The sequence below is a fragment of the Sus scrofa genome, chromosome 13 (assembly GCF_054392235.1).
Source record: "Sus scrofa isolate SSC_HxYL_T2T_F1_AM1 chromosome 13, Sscrofa_HxYL_maternal_Yorkshire_Landrace_v2.0, whole genome shotgun sequence".
Taxonomy (NCBI): Eukaryota; Metazoa; Chordata; class Mammalia; order Artiodactyla; family Suidae; genus Sus; species Sus scrofa.
The window spans coordinates 47,182,723-47,195,021 of NC_139395.1; the positions used below are offsets into that span (position 1 = coordinate 47,182,723).

Genomic DNA, 12,299 nt, shown 5'->3' on the forward strand with positions numbered 1-12,299 from the left:
CAGGTCTATGCTGGGACCTACAGAAACAGGTGGACTCCCATCCAGTAGTAACAGGGTAGTTTAGGGGGCCTCAGCTGAGCTAGGAGTCAAATGGCAAAGTCTCCTAGAAGAAAGTGCTCTTGAAGCTAAGACAAAGAGGCTAGCAACTTGGCTGGCAGAGTTGAAAGGTGGAAAAGAACAGGGTGTCACTGGTCATGTGTTATGCTTTATGAGTTCCCTGTGTGTCTAACCCTAGTTTACCAATTCACGTTCCTGCATATGGCCTTTGGGCTGTGCCCAGTCTCTAACAGACTATGGACAAAACTGCAGTGATCTTGTTCTTGCTAGAGAAGGCACATACCTAAGGGTGTAACTGCTGGATCTGAGTCTAGGTGAAGGTGCTGCTTTGGAAAAACATATCAGTTTGCCAAAGTGAGTGTAAATTTACACTCCCGGAGCCAGAAGAGAAAGATTCTTTTTTTTTCTTTTTTTTTTTAATTTCACATAGAAATCTTTCCCCCACCGTCTCCCCACTACATCCCTCATTTCCCACCCTGCTTGGCCCAGGCCATGCCTAGTAACAAGTTAGAGGCAGGCAGAAACTTGGGCAGGCTGAAGTTGCCTGAGAAGCTTCAAGTACTTTGGTCCTTAAAGCCAACAAAAGACCTTGGGCTGGAGGACCAGAAACATCCCAGTCACATCTGATCATAGCTATACACAGGAGCCTGGAACAAGAAGCTCAAAAGAATGATGAGCTGATCATATCAGCTCCCACAGGTTGGCCCACGATGGTGGGGGGTGAGGCAGGATGTGTGAAGAAAAAGAAAAGTTTCTGGGCTATACCTTCACCCCATGTTCTTGTTTAATCTTTGTCCCCAGGGCTCATCCTGGAAGAGAGGCCATGCCCCCAAAAGCTGTCTGCCAAGCCAGTCACCAGTCCTTGGCTTATAAGTCAGAGGTATGTATCTGGCTCTGATCAGACTCACTGTTTTCACTAGGACAGGAAACTGTCCAGCTTAGCCTGGGAGGGAGGGAGCACTGTCCTGGCTGCCACTCTCTGCTTTGCCCTAGCCTTGAGCTTGAGCTTCGTGGGCAGTGGGCGGATCATAGTCGTGTCAGTCTGAAGGAAGTGTCAAGGAAGAGGCTTAAAGAAGGGACTAGGGGAGTTCCCATCGTGGCACAGCAGCAGCGAATCTGACTAGGAACCATAAGGTTGTGGGTTCGATCCCTGGCCGCCCTCAGTGGTTTAAGTATCTGGTGCTGCCATGAGCTGTGGTTTAGGTTGAAGACACAGCTGGTATTGCTGTGGCTCTGGCGTAGGCTGGTAGCCATAGCTCCGATTTGACCCCTAGCCTGGGAGCCTCCATATGCCGTGGGTGCGGCCCTAAAAAGACAAAAGACAGAAAAATAAAAAAATTTTAAAAATAAGATAAAGAAGGGATTAGGGAAGGTCACTGGTGGCTCAGTAGGTTAAGGATCCATTACTGCTGTGGCATGAATTTGATCCCTGGCCCAGTAACTTCCACATGCCACAAGTGTGGCCAAAAAAAAAGTTAAAGGAGTTCCTGTTGTGGCTCAGTGGGTTAAAAATCCAACTAGTATCCATGAAGATAGATGCAGTTTTGATCCCTGGCCTTGCTCAGTGGGTTAAGGATCCAGTGTTGCTGCAAGCTGTAGCATAAGTTGCAGATGCAATTTGGATCTGGCGTTCCTGTAGCTGTGGTGTAGGCTGGTAGCTACAGCTCTGATTTGACCCCTAGCCTGCGAACTTCATAGGTATGGCTGTAAAAAACAAACAAACAAACAAAAAAACCAAAAAAAAAAAAAAGAAGATTGGAATTCAGGGCAGGAAAAGCTCAGATTTGGGGGTGGACAGCCCTGCTACACTGATCAAGATCTGGCTCTGCACATCTGGGGCTGCAGCCACCAGCAAGCTGGGGGTACGGATGAGGGATAATGTTGGTGCCATAGGTCAGCTCAGCCTAATGCCACAGAACAAGGATACAGGCTGGATGAATTTCGTCCGGCCTCCAAGTCCATCAAAGCCTGTCCTTACCTAAAACAAAAGGAAGAGGTGAGTGAACCAGGCTAATGAGCTAAAGGGCTGGCCACCTGGTCCCACCCCTGAGAATGGTGGCACTTTCCACTAGTGGGAACCCACACTCACTGCATCTGTGCTGCGACAGGGCTCTGCCCTGGCCCTCTTGGGCTGTTTCTGGCCCAGGACAGCATTCCGGATGAAAACAGGGAAGGCATCGGCCAGCTCCTCATCAGGCTCTCCCAGACAGCGCTGGCCACCCAGCGAGAGCTGAGACTCCTGCAAGGGAGACCCCAGAGCCACATTTGATGAGCCAGAGGGAAGATCCCAGAGCCAGACTTGCCTGCAAAGGGGGATCCAGCAAAGAAGGGAGGTGGGAGGTGTGAAGGAATAGGATCAGGATATATGGTGCCTCACCAGGAGGCAGGAAGGACAGTGAGTAGGGTTCCCAGGGTGGCTCCAAAGTGCTTCAGACCTGGGCCAGGAATGAGCAGCCTCTGGCAAGACCCTGACCTTTCAGAAGTCCAGCTTCACCTCAGTCCTGGCAAGGGTTGGAGAGCGAGTGCCTGAGCTTCTTCCAGGAAACCTTACCTGCTTGGCGCCTTGAGGCATCTTCTTGGGAACATCCTGAACGGGAGAACTGCAAGATCAAGACATGAAGGCAAGAGGCAGGTGAGCAAGATGCAAGGAGCAAGTAAGCCAGGCTCAGCACATGCCCCTTAGGGAGCCACCATGACATGGTTGCTGGCATGGCTGTTTGCTGGGCTAGGTACCTCAGTAATCCCCACTGCAGGAACATGTCTATGAACAGCTGGAGAGCCACGGCCACCAGAGTGGTGGAAGCAGGGGAAGTTGGACCAAATTATAATCTTGTGGTTTCCATTCAGGGCCAAGCCAATTCCACTGGAATGCTCACCATTGGAGTGGTGGGCTCTCAGTTACCTCACCATGTACTGGGCTCTATCTGTGGCTGGAGAGCCCAACTGACTCACCATCCATGGCTGAAGGAAAGCCAGCCATGCCCTGATAATGAACTCAGGCCTGGCCTCATCTGCCTAGAGTGGGGCCATCACCTCCACAAGACCCTCAGCAAGTTAGATAGCCCATAAAGTGCTCTCTGAACACAGGGTTAAGCCATCTCCCTAGATAATCTGTGCAGGCAGGGTCTGGGGCAGAACAGATCATGGCCCCAGGCCCTAGCCTCCCACTCCCAGCTCCAGAGCTGGACAAGGATGTTTCCATCCAACTCCTGGGTACTCTAAATGACTACCCTTTCCTCATATTTTCCCAGATGAGTGGGAGAATGGTTACCTTAGGCTGACCCTGTGGATTCACAAAGCCAAAAGGACAGGAACAGGATCAGGGCCTGCCGACACTGAGCCCCTCCACTCCTGCCCCCCATAACCTGTGGTGATGCCACATGATGACCATGGGAGGAATCTCCAGTTCTGCAAATCTGGTTCTGGGGAGGCTGATCCAAGTTAGGGGTGTCCTGTGCTCCCTCGCATCACTTGCAGACAGGGAAGATGGTAGAAATGTCTCTAAAAGGTCTGGCAGCCTGCAGTTCCTAGGCATCCACTTTCAACTTTTCTAGCTAAAGAGGTAACATGAGGAAGCCATGGTGTCAGGCAGGCACTGACAGGCCCCCTGACCGCAGCCCACATTTGTAGGTTTGTTTCTCACTGCTACCAAGCCTGGCCCTACACAGCACCGCTGACTGCCCCTGAGGTTGGGGAGGGGTGGATAGCCCAGCTGGCTTTCCCTTTTGTCCTCTCCCTGGGCCTCCTCCACCTCCACTGCCTAACACTTCAATTTCTTTCTCTTCTGTTCTAAGTCTTTGACTAAGAAGAGACTTCTCAGCCTGACTCGCTTACCTGAGCAGTGTATACCCACCCATGGATGTTTGGGAATAGTTCCTGCCTCCATGATGAACTACACTTGGGCTGTCTGACCAAGGAGAGAGCCTCCTATTCCCAGTCCCACGGCACCCCTAGTGCAGGTCCCCCCATCCCACTGCAGCTCCTCACTGCTTCTCATGCCTACCCCTGTGGACTACTCATTAATAGTATGGCCCTGGGCTCCTTGGTCTGAGATGGTCCTGCCTCAAGCATAGCCTGAAGGGCACAAAATGAAAGAGGAAGTTCAGAGGCCCTAGCTCGGGACTCCAGTGTCAGCCATACAATGTACTGGGAGCATCTCCTCCCCAACATCAGCCCTACTGGGATCCCTGTGTTCTCTCCAATTGACATCCCAACATTTGCCTAAAGGGTAATCATGAAGACTAATGAGATAAGCAAGAGAAGGGCTTTGTACAGAGTGAGTACTCAGGAAAGGGAAGAGGTGGTTGGAACCAAAGCCATGGCCAAGCCCAAGGGACCCCTGCTGTCCTCTCAACCACACAGAACTATTAGGGCAGGACCTGCAGAGATCTCTTATCCATCTTCCTTCTGGGCTATGGAAGAGCAAGGTACTACCACTTACTGTGCTTCCTCTGGGAAGAGTCTTTTGGCACGGCCATGCTGGATGCTGGAGGGCTGGGAAGGAGGGGTGTCCACATTAAAGGTGGCATTGAGGTCAATGTCATCACCGAAGGCTGGCCGGTGAAGCTTTAGGTTGAGCATCTCCACAGGAGCTGGGCTTTAGGCAGAGACATCCTGGTTACTCAGGACCACAGTGGCAGCCCAGAAGGACAGCAGCTTCTCAAGCATCAGAAATGGCTCAGCTCCAGAAGTCTGGAGCCCACACCTAGTTTAAAACCATCCTGCAAGGAAGCCCTAATCTCTACAGAAAAAACTACTTAGCTTAATTCTTCACACAGTGAAAATTTGGAAAACACGGAAGGAAGTAAACAGAAACGCACACAAAACCCAAATGTACAAATAAAAGGCCTTTTGTTTACTTTTTCTTTTTTCTTTTTGTCTTTTTAGGGCTGCACCCACAGCATATGGAGTTTCCCAGGCTAGGGGTCGAATCGGAGCTGTAGCCACCAGCCTATGCCAGAGACACAGCAACTCGGGATCTGAGCTGCGTCTGCAACCTACACCACAGCTCAGGGCAACGCTGGATCCTTAACCCACTGAGCAAGGCCAGGGATCGAACCTGCGTCCTCATGGATGCCAGTCAGATGTGTTTCCGCTGAGCCATGATGGGAACTCCAAAAGGCCTTTTGTTTAAGTAGCCTCATTTCCCAGAATACTAGGCAAAGATCCAGTCAGGGGAGTTCCCGTCGTGGCGCAGTGGTTAACGAGTCCAACTAGGAACCATGAGGTTGCGGGTTCGGTCCCTGCCCTTGCTCAGTGGGTCAATGATCCAGCGTTGCCCTGAGCTGTGGTGTAGGTCACAGATGTGGCTCGGATCTGGCGTTGCTGTGGCTCTGGCGTAGGCCAGTGGCTACAGCTCTGATTCGACCCCTAGCCTGGGAACCTCCATATGCCGTGGGAGCGGCCCAAAGAAATAGCAAAAAGACAAAAAAAAAAAAAAAAAAAAAAAAAAAAGATCCAGTCAGAGGGGTGACCACAGAGTGTAGTAGATGGACATCCATCCCTTCCAGTGCTATGTGTCATGACAAATGGCACGAAGGTAGAAATTATCAAAATGATTCCCCTAGGGGGCTGGCACTTTCATAGCTTGAATATGATATAGACATTAAGAGTGATTTTAGAGAGTAAACTTAATAATATGGGGAAAATGTTAATATGCTAATTTTTTTTTTTTTTTTTGGTCTTTTTAAGGCCACACATGCAGCATATGTAAGTTCCCAGGCTAGGGCTCGAATCGGAGCTACACCTGCCAGCCTATGCCACAGCCACAGCCACGCCAGATCCAAGCTGCATCTGCAACCTATACCACAGCTCACAGCAACGCCAGATCTTTAAGCCACTGAGTAAGGCCAGGAATCGAACACACATCCTCATGGATACTAGTCAGGTTTGCTAATCACTGAGCCATGATGGGAACCCCTACTTCACAAAAATTTTTAATTTTACACATCAAAAGATACAGTCAATAGAGTAAAAAGGCAATCTACAGAATGGGAGAAAATACTTGCAAATCATCTATCTGATAAGGGATTAAAATATAGAATACAGAGAGAACTTCTAAAATCCAACAATGAAAAAGAAAATAATCCAATCCAAAAATGGGCAAAGGACCTAAATAGTCATTTCTTCCAAGAAGATTTATAAATGGCCAATAAACACATGAAAAGATACCTAATATAGCTAATCATTAGGGAAATGCAAATCAAAACTATAATGGGATACTACCTCGCACTCATTATGATGGCTATTATAAAAAAAAAAAACAGGAGTTCCCGTTGTGGCGCAGTGGTTAACAAATCTGACTGGGAACCATGAGGTTGCGGGTTCGGTCCCTGCCCTTGCTCAGTGGGTTAACGATCTGGATTTGCTGTGAGCTGTGGTGTAGGTTGCAGACGCGGCTTGGATCCCGCGTTGCTGTGGCTCTGGTGTAGGCCGGTGGCTACAGCTCCGATTCGACCCCTAGCCTGGGAACCTCCATATGCTGCAGGAGTGGCCCAAGAAATAGCAAAAAACAAACAAACAAACAAACAAAAAACACAGAAAATAACAGCTGTTAGCGAGGATGTGGTGAAATTGGAGCCATAGTGCACTGTTGGTAGGGATGTAAAGTAGTACAACCACCATGGGAAACAGAAAGGCAGTTTCCCAATTAAAACAGAATTATCAAACGACCTAGCCATTCCACTTCCAGGTATATATGTAAAAGAAGTGGAAGCAGGGGTAGCTCCCATTGCGACTGGCACCTACAGCTCCAATTTGACCCCTAGCCTGGGAACCTCCATATGCTGTGGGTGCAGCCTAAAAAGACTCCCCCCCAAAAAAAAGAAGTAGAAGCAGGATCTCAAAGAGATATTGGTGTTCATAGAGGCATTATTCACAATAGCCAAAAGGTGGAAGCAACTTAAGTGTCCACTGGCAAAAGAATGCATGAGCAAAACGTGGTATATAAATACAACAGAATATTATTCAGCCTTAAAAAGGAAACTATGCAATGTGCTACAACATGGATAAACCTCAAGGATATAATGCCAACCAGAATCAACCAGTCACAGAAAGACTATATGACTCTACTTAAATGAGCTATTTGGAGTAGTCAAGATCAGAGATAGAAAGTAGAATGATGATTGCCAGGGGCTGGAGGAAAGGGGAAAAAATTAGGAGTTATTATTTAATAACTATAGAGTTTTAAATTTCATAAGACAAAAATAATGGATGGTGGTGAGGGTTATACAACTTTATGAATGTATTTAATACCACTGGACTATACACCTTAAAATGTTGGTAAATTTTATGTATATTTTACCACAATAAAATTGGGGGAAAAAAATAAAGAAAACTAGCCCATCCAGGGCTGGTGGAGTTCCCCACTTCCCATGATCAGAGGAGAACTCTTGGGAGAGGCAGAGGAAGCCCCAAGAACACATTCTTTCTTTCCTTTCCTCAGGAGCCTTTCAGGGTCATCCACAGCCCTATTTCCACTACTCAGGGACAGCTCTGGGGGTATTAGTTTCTAGTCAGGCGCCGCTGTTGTGTGCAAATCAAAGGAAAGGGAACTACCTTCACTGACTTGGGTAGAGGAGCAGTCTGGGAATATGGGACTCTCTTCCTTTCCCTGGCTGGATCCCTGGATGTGCTACCCTTTCCTTGCCTGCAAGTGGAAGCAAAGGCTGCACAGACCCACTTCGAACTAACACCAGTCATTGCTTTGCTTCTGATTCTGGGAACCACAGCATAAAGCAGCACCCAGGACCACTCATGCCAATCTTCTGTACTATTTGTTACTCTGCCACAATTTACTAACCCCAGCAAGTCCAAGCCCGCTGGAGAGATGCACTTAAGAGGCCGGCGGGGTCTGGCTGGGGGAGCCATTTTGCCCTCCAAGTGGCTCGCAGCAGGGCTTCCAGCTGCCATCCCCTTGGACCTTTCCCAGTGGTACTCATGGCACCTGCCCAGCCAGGGTTTTTCACTCGAACCTCCTGACCATCCACAACACTAAACTCTAGACTCAGGAAGTTCTGAGTGTCTTCCTCACTCCCCAACACCATCTGGTTCATATGAACACATTCCTTGCTCCCTCAGACAGCTCCTAGTAAATCCTTCTTTTATGAACCTGAACGTTGTTTTTCTTCCTGCCGACAGTCTTTCTTTCCTTCCCACCTTCTGTCTGTCTGAGGTGAAGAATCTGAGGCCCAGCAGCCACCCCCTCGTTGGTTGAGGGCCTGACTTGAGGTCCTCCTTAGGTGATACCACCACCTTTAGGAACTCACCCATCGCCAACATACCAGGTTTCATGCTGGAGGCCTCAGGAATTGGGGCAAGATACTCAAATCCCTCCTCTCCAAAATTGAAATAAGGCCCTGGGCAGACCCATCACCTGTGTGACATAGGAGTCAGTCAGGGTGTCCTACAGGAACTCGTGGCACCTGGCAGACATAGGCAAAAGCCTCCCCAAATCCCTTCAGTTGGAGGTCAAGGGCTCTTGAGGTCCATGAGAGAAGTCTTCCAAATACCTGCTCTGTAGCTGGGCGTGATAGTTACCTCTTGAGGCCCTCTAAAATGACAGGAGTGAAGGATAATCCTACTGCAACAAAGGGAATATGCAGCCATCATCAGTACCCATGGATTTCTACAAAAATCTGAGAGAGAGCATGGCCAGGGGATAGGTGACTTACACAATAGCTAGACCCCACCAGGAGAAGGCTATGAAAGCAGGGGAGGACTGGAGACATTAAACAGACACATTAAACAATTCTAAAAATGTAGATATTGATGGAAGGAGCAAGCTTCGCTCCACCCCTTCCTATACCTGCCATCTGCCTAGAAGAGCACTAGACAGTGAGTTTGCTACCTAGAGCTAAGAATGAGAAGACCCTTTCCTAAAGTCACCAGAAAACCATCCAAGGGATCTTAGGGTAGCCAGTACAGAACCTGGCAGAAAATCTCTCTCCATTCTAAGTTTAGATAAGACTCAGCACACTCCCCTAAATACTGACCGTATAGGTTGGGTTCCCAGGCAGCCTTTCTGTTACTCCACTTCAGAGGGTCACAGGCAGGCATGGGCCTCCTGGCATGGGAGGGAAGTCCGAAAGAAAGACCATGACGTACAAACACTGACCCTGACAGGAAAAAAAATTGCTAGACCATAAAATAAGGGATAGCGTATTTTGCCAGGATGCAACTCAGAGAGCAAGAAAGAATGCTTGCAAATTTATTTATTTATTTAGGCTGTACCCATGGCACATAGAAGTTCCCAGGCCAGGGATCAAACCTGTGCCACAGCAGCAATCCGAGCCACAGCAGTGATGCCATATCCTTAATCCACTGAGCCACCAGGGAACTCCAATGTATGCAAATTTAAAAGGTGATTGCTGTGAGTTCCCTGGTGGCTCAGAGGGTTAAGGATCCAGCGTTGTCACTGCTGTGGTGTGGGTTTGATCCCTAGCCTGGGAAGTTCTGCATGGCTCAGGCATAGCCCTCCACCAAAATAATGCGATTGCGGATTCAGGCTTAAAAAAGGAAGGAAGTTGGAGTTCCCGTCGTGGTGCAGTGGTTAACGAATCCGACTAGGAACTATGAGATTGCAGGTTCGATCCCTGGCCTTGCTCAGTGGGTTAAGGATCCAGCGTTGCCCTGAGCTGTGGTGTAGGTTGCAGACGCGGCTTGGATCCCGCGTTGCTGTGGCTCTGGCATAGGCCGGTGGTTACAGCTCTGATTAGACCCCTAGCCTGGGAATCTCCATATGCCGCGGGAGTGGTCCTAGAAATGGCAAAAAGACAAAAATAAATAAATAAATAAATAAAAAAGGAAGGAAGTTCTAACATATCTACGGCATGGATAAACCTTGAAGTTAGTAAGCTGAGTGAAAAAAACCAGTCGCAAAAGGACAAATATTATTTGATTCCACCTACATAAAGTTCCTAGAGTAGTCAAATTGATAGAGACATAAAGGAGAATGGAGATTGACAGCGGTGGGGACGGGCACGGAGTTAATGTTTAATGGGTAGGGAGTTTCAGGTGGGAAAGATGAAAAAGCTCTTTTTTTTTTTTGTCTTTTCTAGGGCCACTCCCACGGCATGTGGATGGTCCCAGGCTAGGGGTCTAATCAGAGCTGTAGCCGCCAGCCTATGCCACAGCCACAGCAACGTGGGATCCAAGCTGCGTCTGCGACCTACACCACAGCTCACAGCAACACCGGATCCTTAACCCACTGAGGGAGGCCAGGGATTGAACCCACAACCTCACGGTTCCTAGTCGGATTCGTTAACCACTGAGCCATGACGAGAACTCTGAAAAAGTTCTTTAGATTGGAGTTCCTGTTGTGGCTCAGCAGGTTAAGAACCTGACTTAGTGTCCATGAGGAGGCAAGTTCGATCCCTGGCCTCGCTCATGGGTTAAGGATCTGGCATTGTTGCAAGCTGTGGCATAGGCTGCAGATGTGGCTCAGATGTGGTGTTCCCATGGCTGTAGCATAGGCCTGCAGCTTCGGCTCTGATTCTCCCTAGCCTGAGAACTTCCACATGCCACAGGTATGGCCGTAAAAAGAAAAAAAAAGTTCTCTATATGAATGGTGGTGATTGCATAGCAATGAGAATGTGCTTAATGCCACAGAACTATACATTTAAAAATAGTTAAAACAGTGAACACCATATTATATATATTTTATCGCAATAAGAAATATGAGAAGTTCCTGCTGTGGCACAATAGGATCAGCGGCATCTTGGGAGCACTGGTTTGCAGGTTCAATCCCCAGCCTGGCACAGTGAGTTAGGGATCTGGCATTGCTGCAGCTGTGGCTTAGGTCACAGCTGTGGCTAGGATCTGGTCCCTGGCCCAGGAACTCCATATGTTACAGAGAGGCCAAAGAAGAAAATTGATAAAGTAAAAAATCATAAAAATTGAATTCCAACTAAAATTTAAGAAAATTTCTGACAATGTAGAGCACAAAAACAAAAACACAAGGACAAACCTAGGTCAGACTTTAGACCTACAGGTGGTCCACAAAAAGAAGCCAGAGAAATCAGGGTGCAGCAGATTCTCAAAAGTATAACATAAGAAAGTTCCCGTTTAGGGCAGCTAATTTTGAATAAAGACCTGATCAGAGAGAAGAAAAAAAAGAAAAAAAGTTCCTAGAGTTGAAGGAAGACTCACATATTTACATTAAAAAGATCTAACAAGAGTCCAGCAAGATGAAAGAAAAGACTCATTCAGACACATCATAGGAAATCTCAGAAGCCCAAAGGCAAAGGAAGCAGCCTAAAACTGTCCCAAGAGGAACAAGAGGTTCACCTCCAAAGAGCTGAGACTCACATGAGCATCAATTTCCCAGTGGTAATACTGGATTTTAGACAACTGTCGAGCAGGGTCTTCAGGTTTCTAAGAGAGACTAATCTTCATCTGGACCACACCCGGAAATCTAAGCTAAAAGCAGTGGTGAGGTATTCTGACACACGGCCCAGTTGCCTTCCTTAGGAGTTATTTTAAGATGAACTTTAGCAAAGCAAGGAAGTAAATCAAAAGAGAGTAAGACAAAAGATACATGAAACAGTGGCTCCGACCCAGGAGAGAGTTGTGCAAGTCCCAGGGTAACTACCTTGCCATCTCACATCTCCTCTGGAACCTTGGGTGCTCCCTACAGTGTCGTCAACTTGGAAAACTGGAACTTTCTTGCTTATCCACTGCAGGGGGTGCCTGAGTGAACATGGCCTGTGTGCTTCATACACACAAGTGGCGGGAAGAATAACATGGATCTCTGTGAATCAACTTGTGTATATTTTCAAGGCATTTTAGGGAGCCATATTTTAGTTATAGAATGACACCAAATTATCAAGAAACTTCTAAAATCAGACTCCCAAATGACCTCCATAATGTTCTGAATGTCTCATGGGCTCTTCATCTGTAGTGGAGCAGAGGTCAAAGAGGGCACTCATCAAGCTGTGACCTGGTACCCCCTGGGCTGGAGTGCAAGTTCAAGAAACTGTCAGTGAGTGAGGAGATGAAAATCAGAGGCATGTACGAGTCCCACCAGAGTGATCTTCCTCAAGTATTCCAACAGCTTCCATTGCTCTTAGGATAAAATCTCTGCTCCAGGCTGGCCTGTGAAGCCCTGCAGAAGTTTGGCCCACCTGCCTCTGGCTCTATTCCCCCAAGCACACCTAGATCAGCCCAACCTCAGGGTCATTGCCCTTGCTGTTCTCTTTGCCCAGACTGTTCTTCCTTTGGATCTGAATGTTGGTTGAATGTGC

The 12,299-nt window shown here is 48.0% G+C and overlaps 1 protein-coding gene and 1 long non-coding RNA gene across 11 annotated transcripts in view; one reads left to right on the top strand and one right to left on the bottom strand.

Annotated features, from left to right (window-relative positions):
- The window catches only part of LOC106505605 (uncharacterized), a 31,943-nt gene that overhangs the window by 3,775 nt on the left and 15,869 nt on the right, over window positions 1-12,299 (top strand). For 2 of the 4 annotated variants that reach the window (XR_001300181.3, XR_014823148.1), the window contains exons 2-3: window positions 859-937; window positions 2,538-2,689. This is a non-coding gene — a long non-coding RNA (uncharacterized LOC106505605). Of the gene's footprint in view, window positions 1-858; window positions 938-2,537; window positions 2,690-3,851; window positions 4,916-12,299 lie in introns of those variants that run through there. The other 2 variants (XR_002337526.2, XR_014823149.1) reach the window with 2 other exon arrangements.
- Window positions 1-12,299, bottom strand: part of TRAIP (TRAF interacting protein) — a 35,330-nt gene that overhangs the window by 700 nt on the left and 22,331 nt on the right. Inside the window, exons 11-16 of one of the 7 annotated variants that reach the window (XM_084988336.1) lie at window positions 4,499-4,654; window positions 2,609-2,657; window positions 2,147-2,296; window positions 1,985-2,035; window positions 966-1,099; window positions 341-380 (exon numbers count right to left, since the gene is read on the bottom strand). In XM_084988336.1, the coding sequence (XP_084844462.1) occupies window positions 974-1,099; window positions 1,985-2,035; window positions 2,147-2,296; window positions 2,609-2,657; window positions 4,499-4,654 (532 nt within the window). In that variant the 3' untranslated portion in view covers window positions 341-380; window positions 966-973. Of the gene's footprint in view, window positions 1-340; window positions 381-454; window positions 1,100-1,984; window positions 2,036-2,146; window positions 2,297-2,608; window positions 2,658-4,498; window positions 4,655-8,157; window positions 8,636-9,046; window positions 9,122-12,299 lie in introns of those variants that run through there. The other 6 variants (XR_014823125.1, XM_084988335.1, XM_013981709.3 and 3 more) reach the window with 6 other exon arrangements.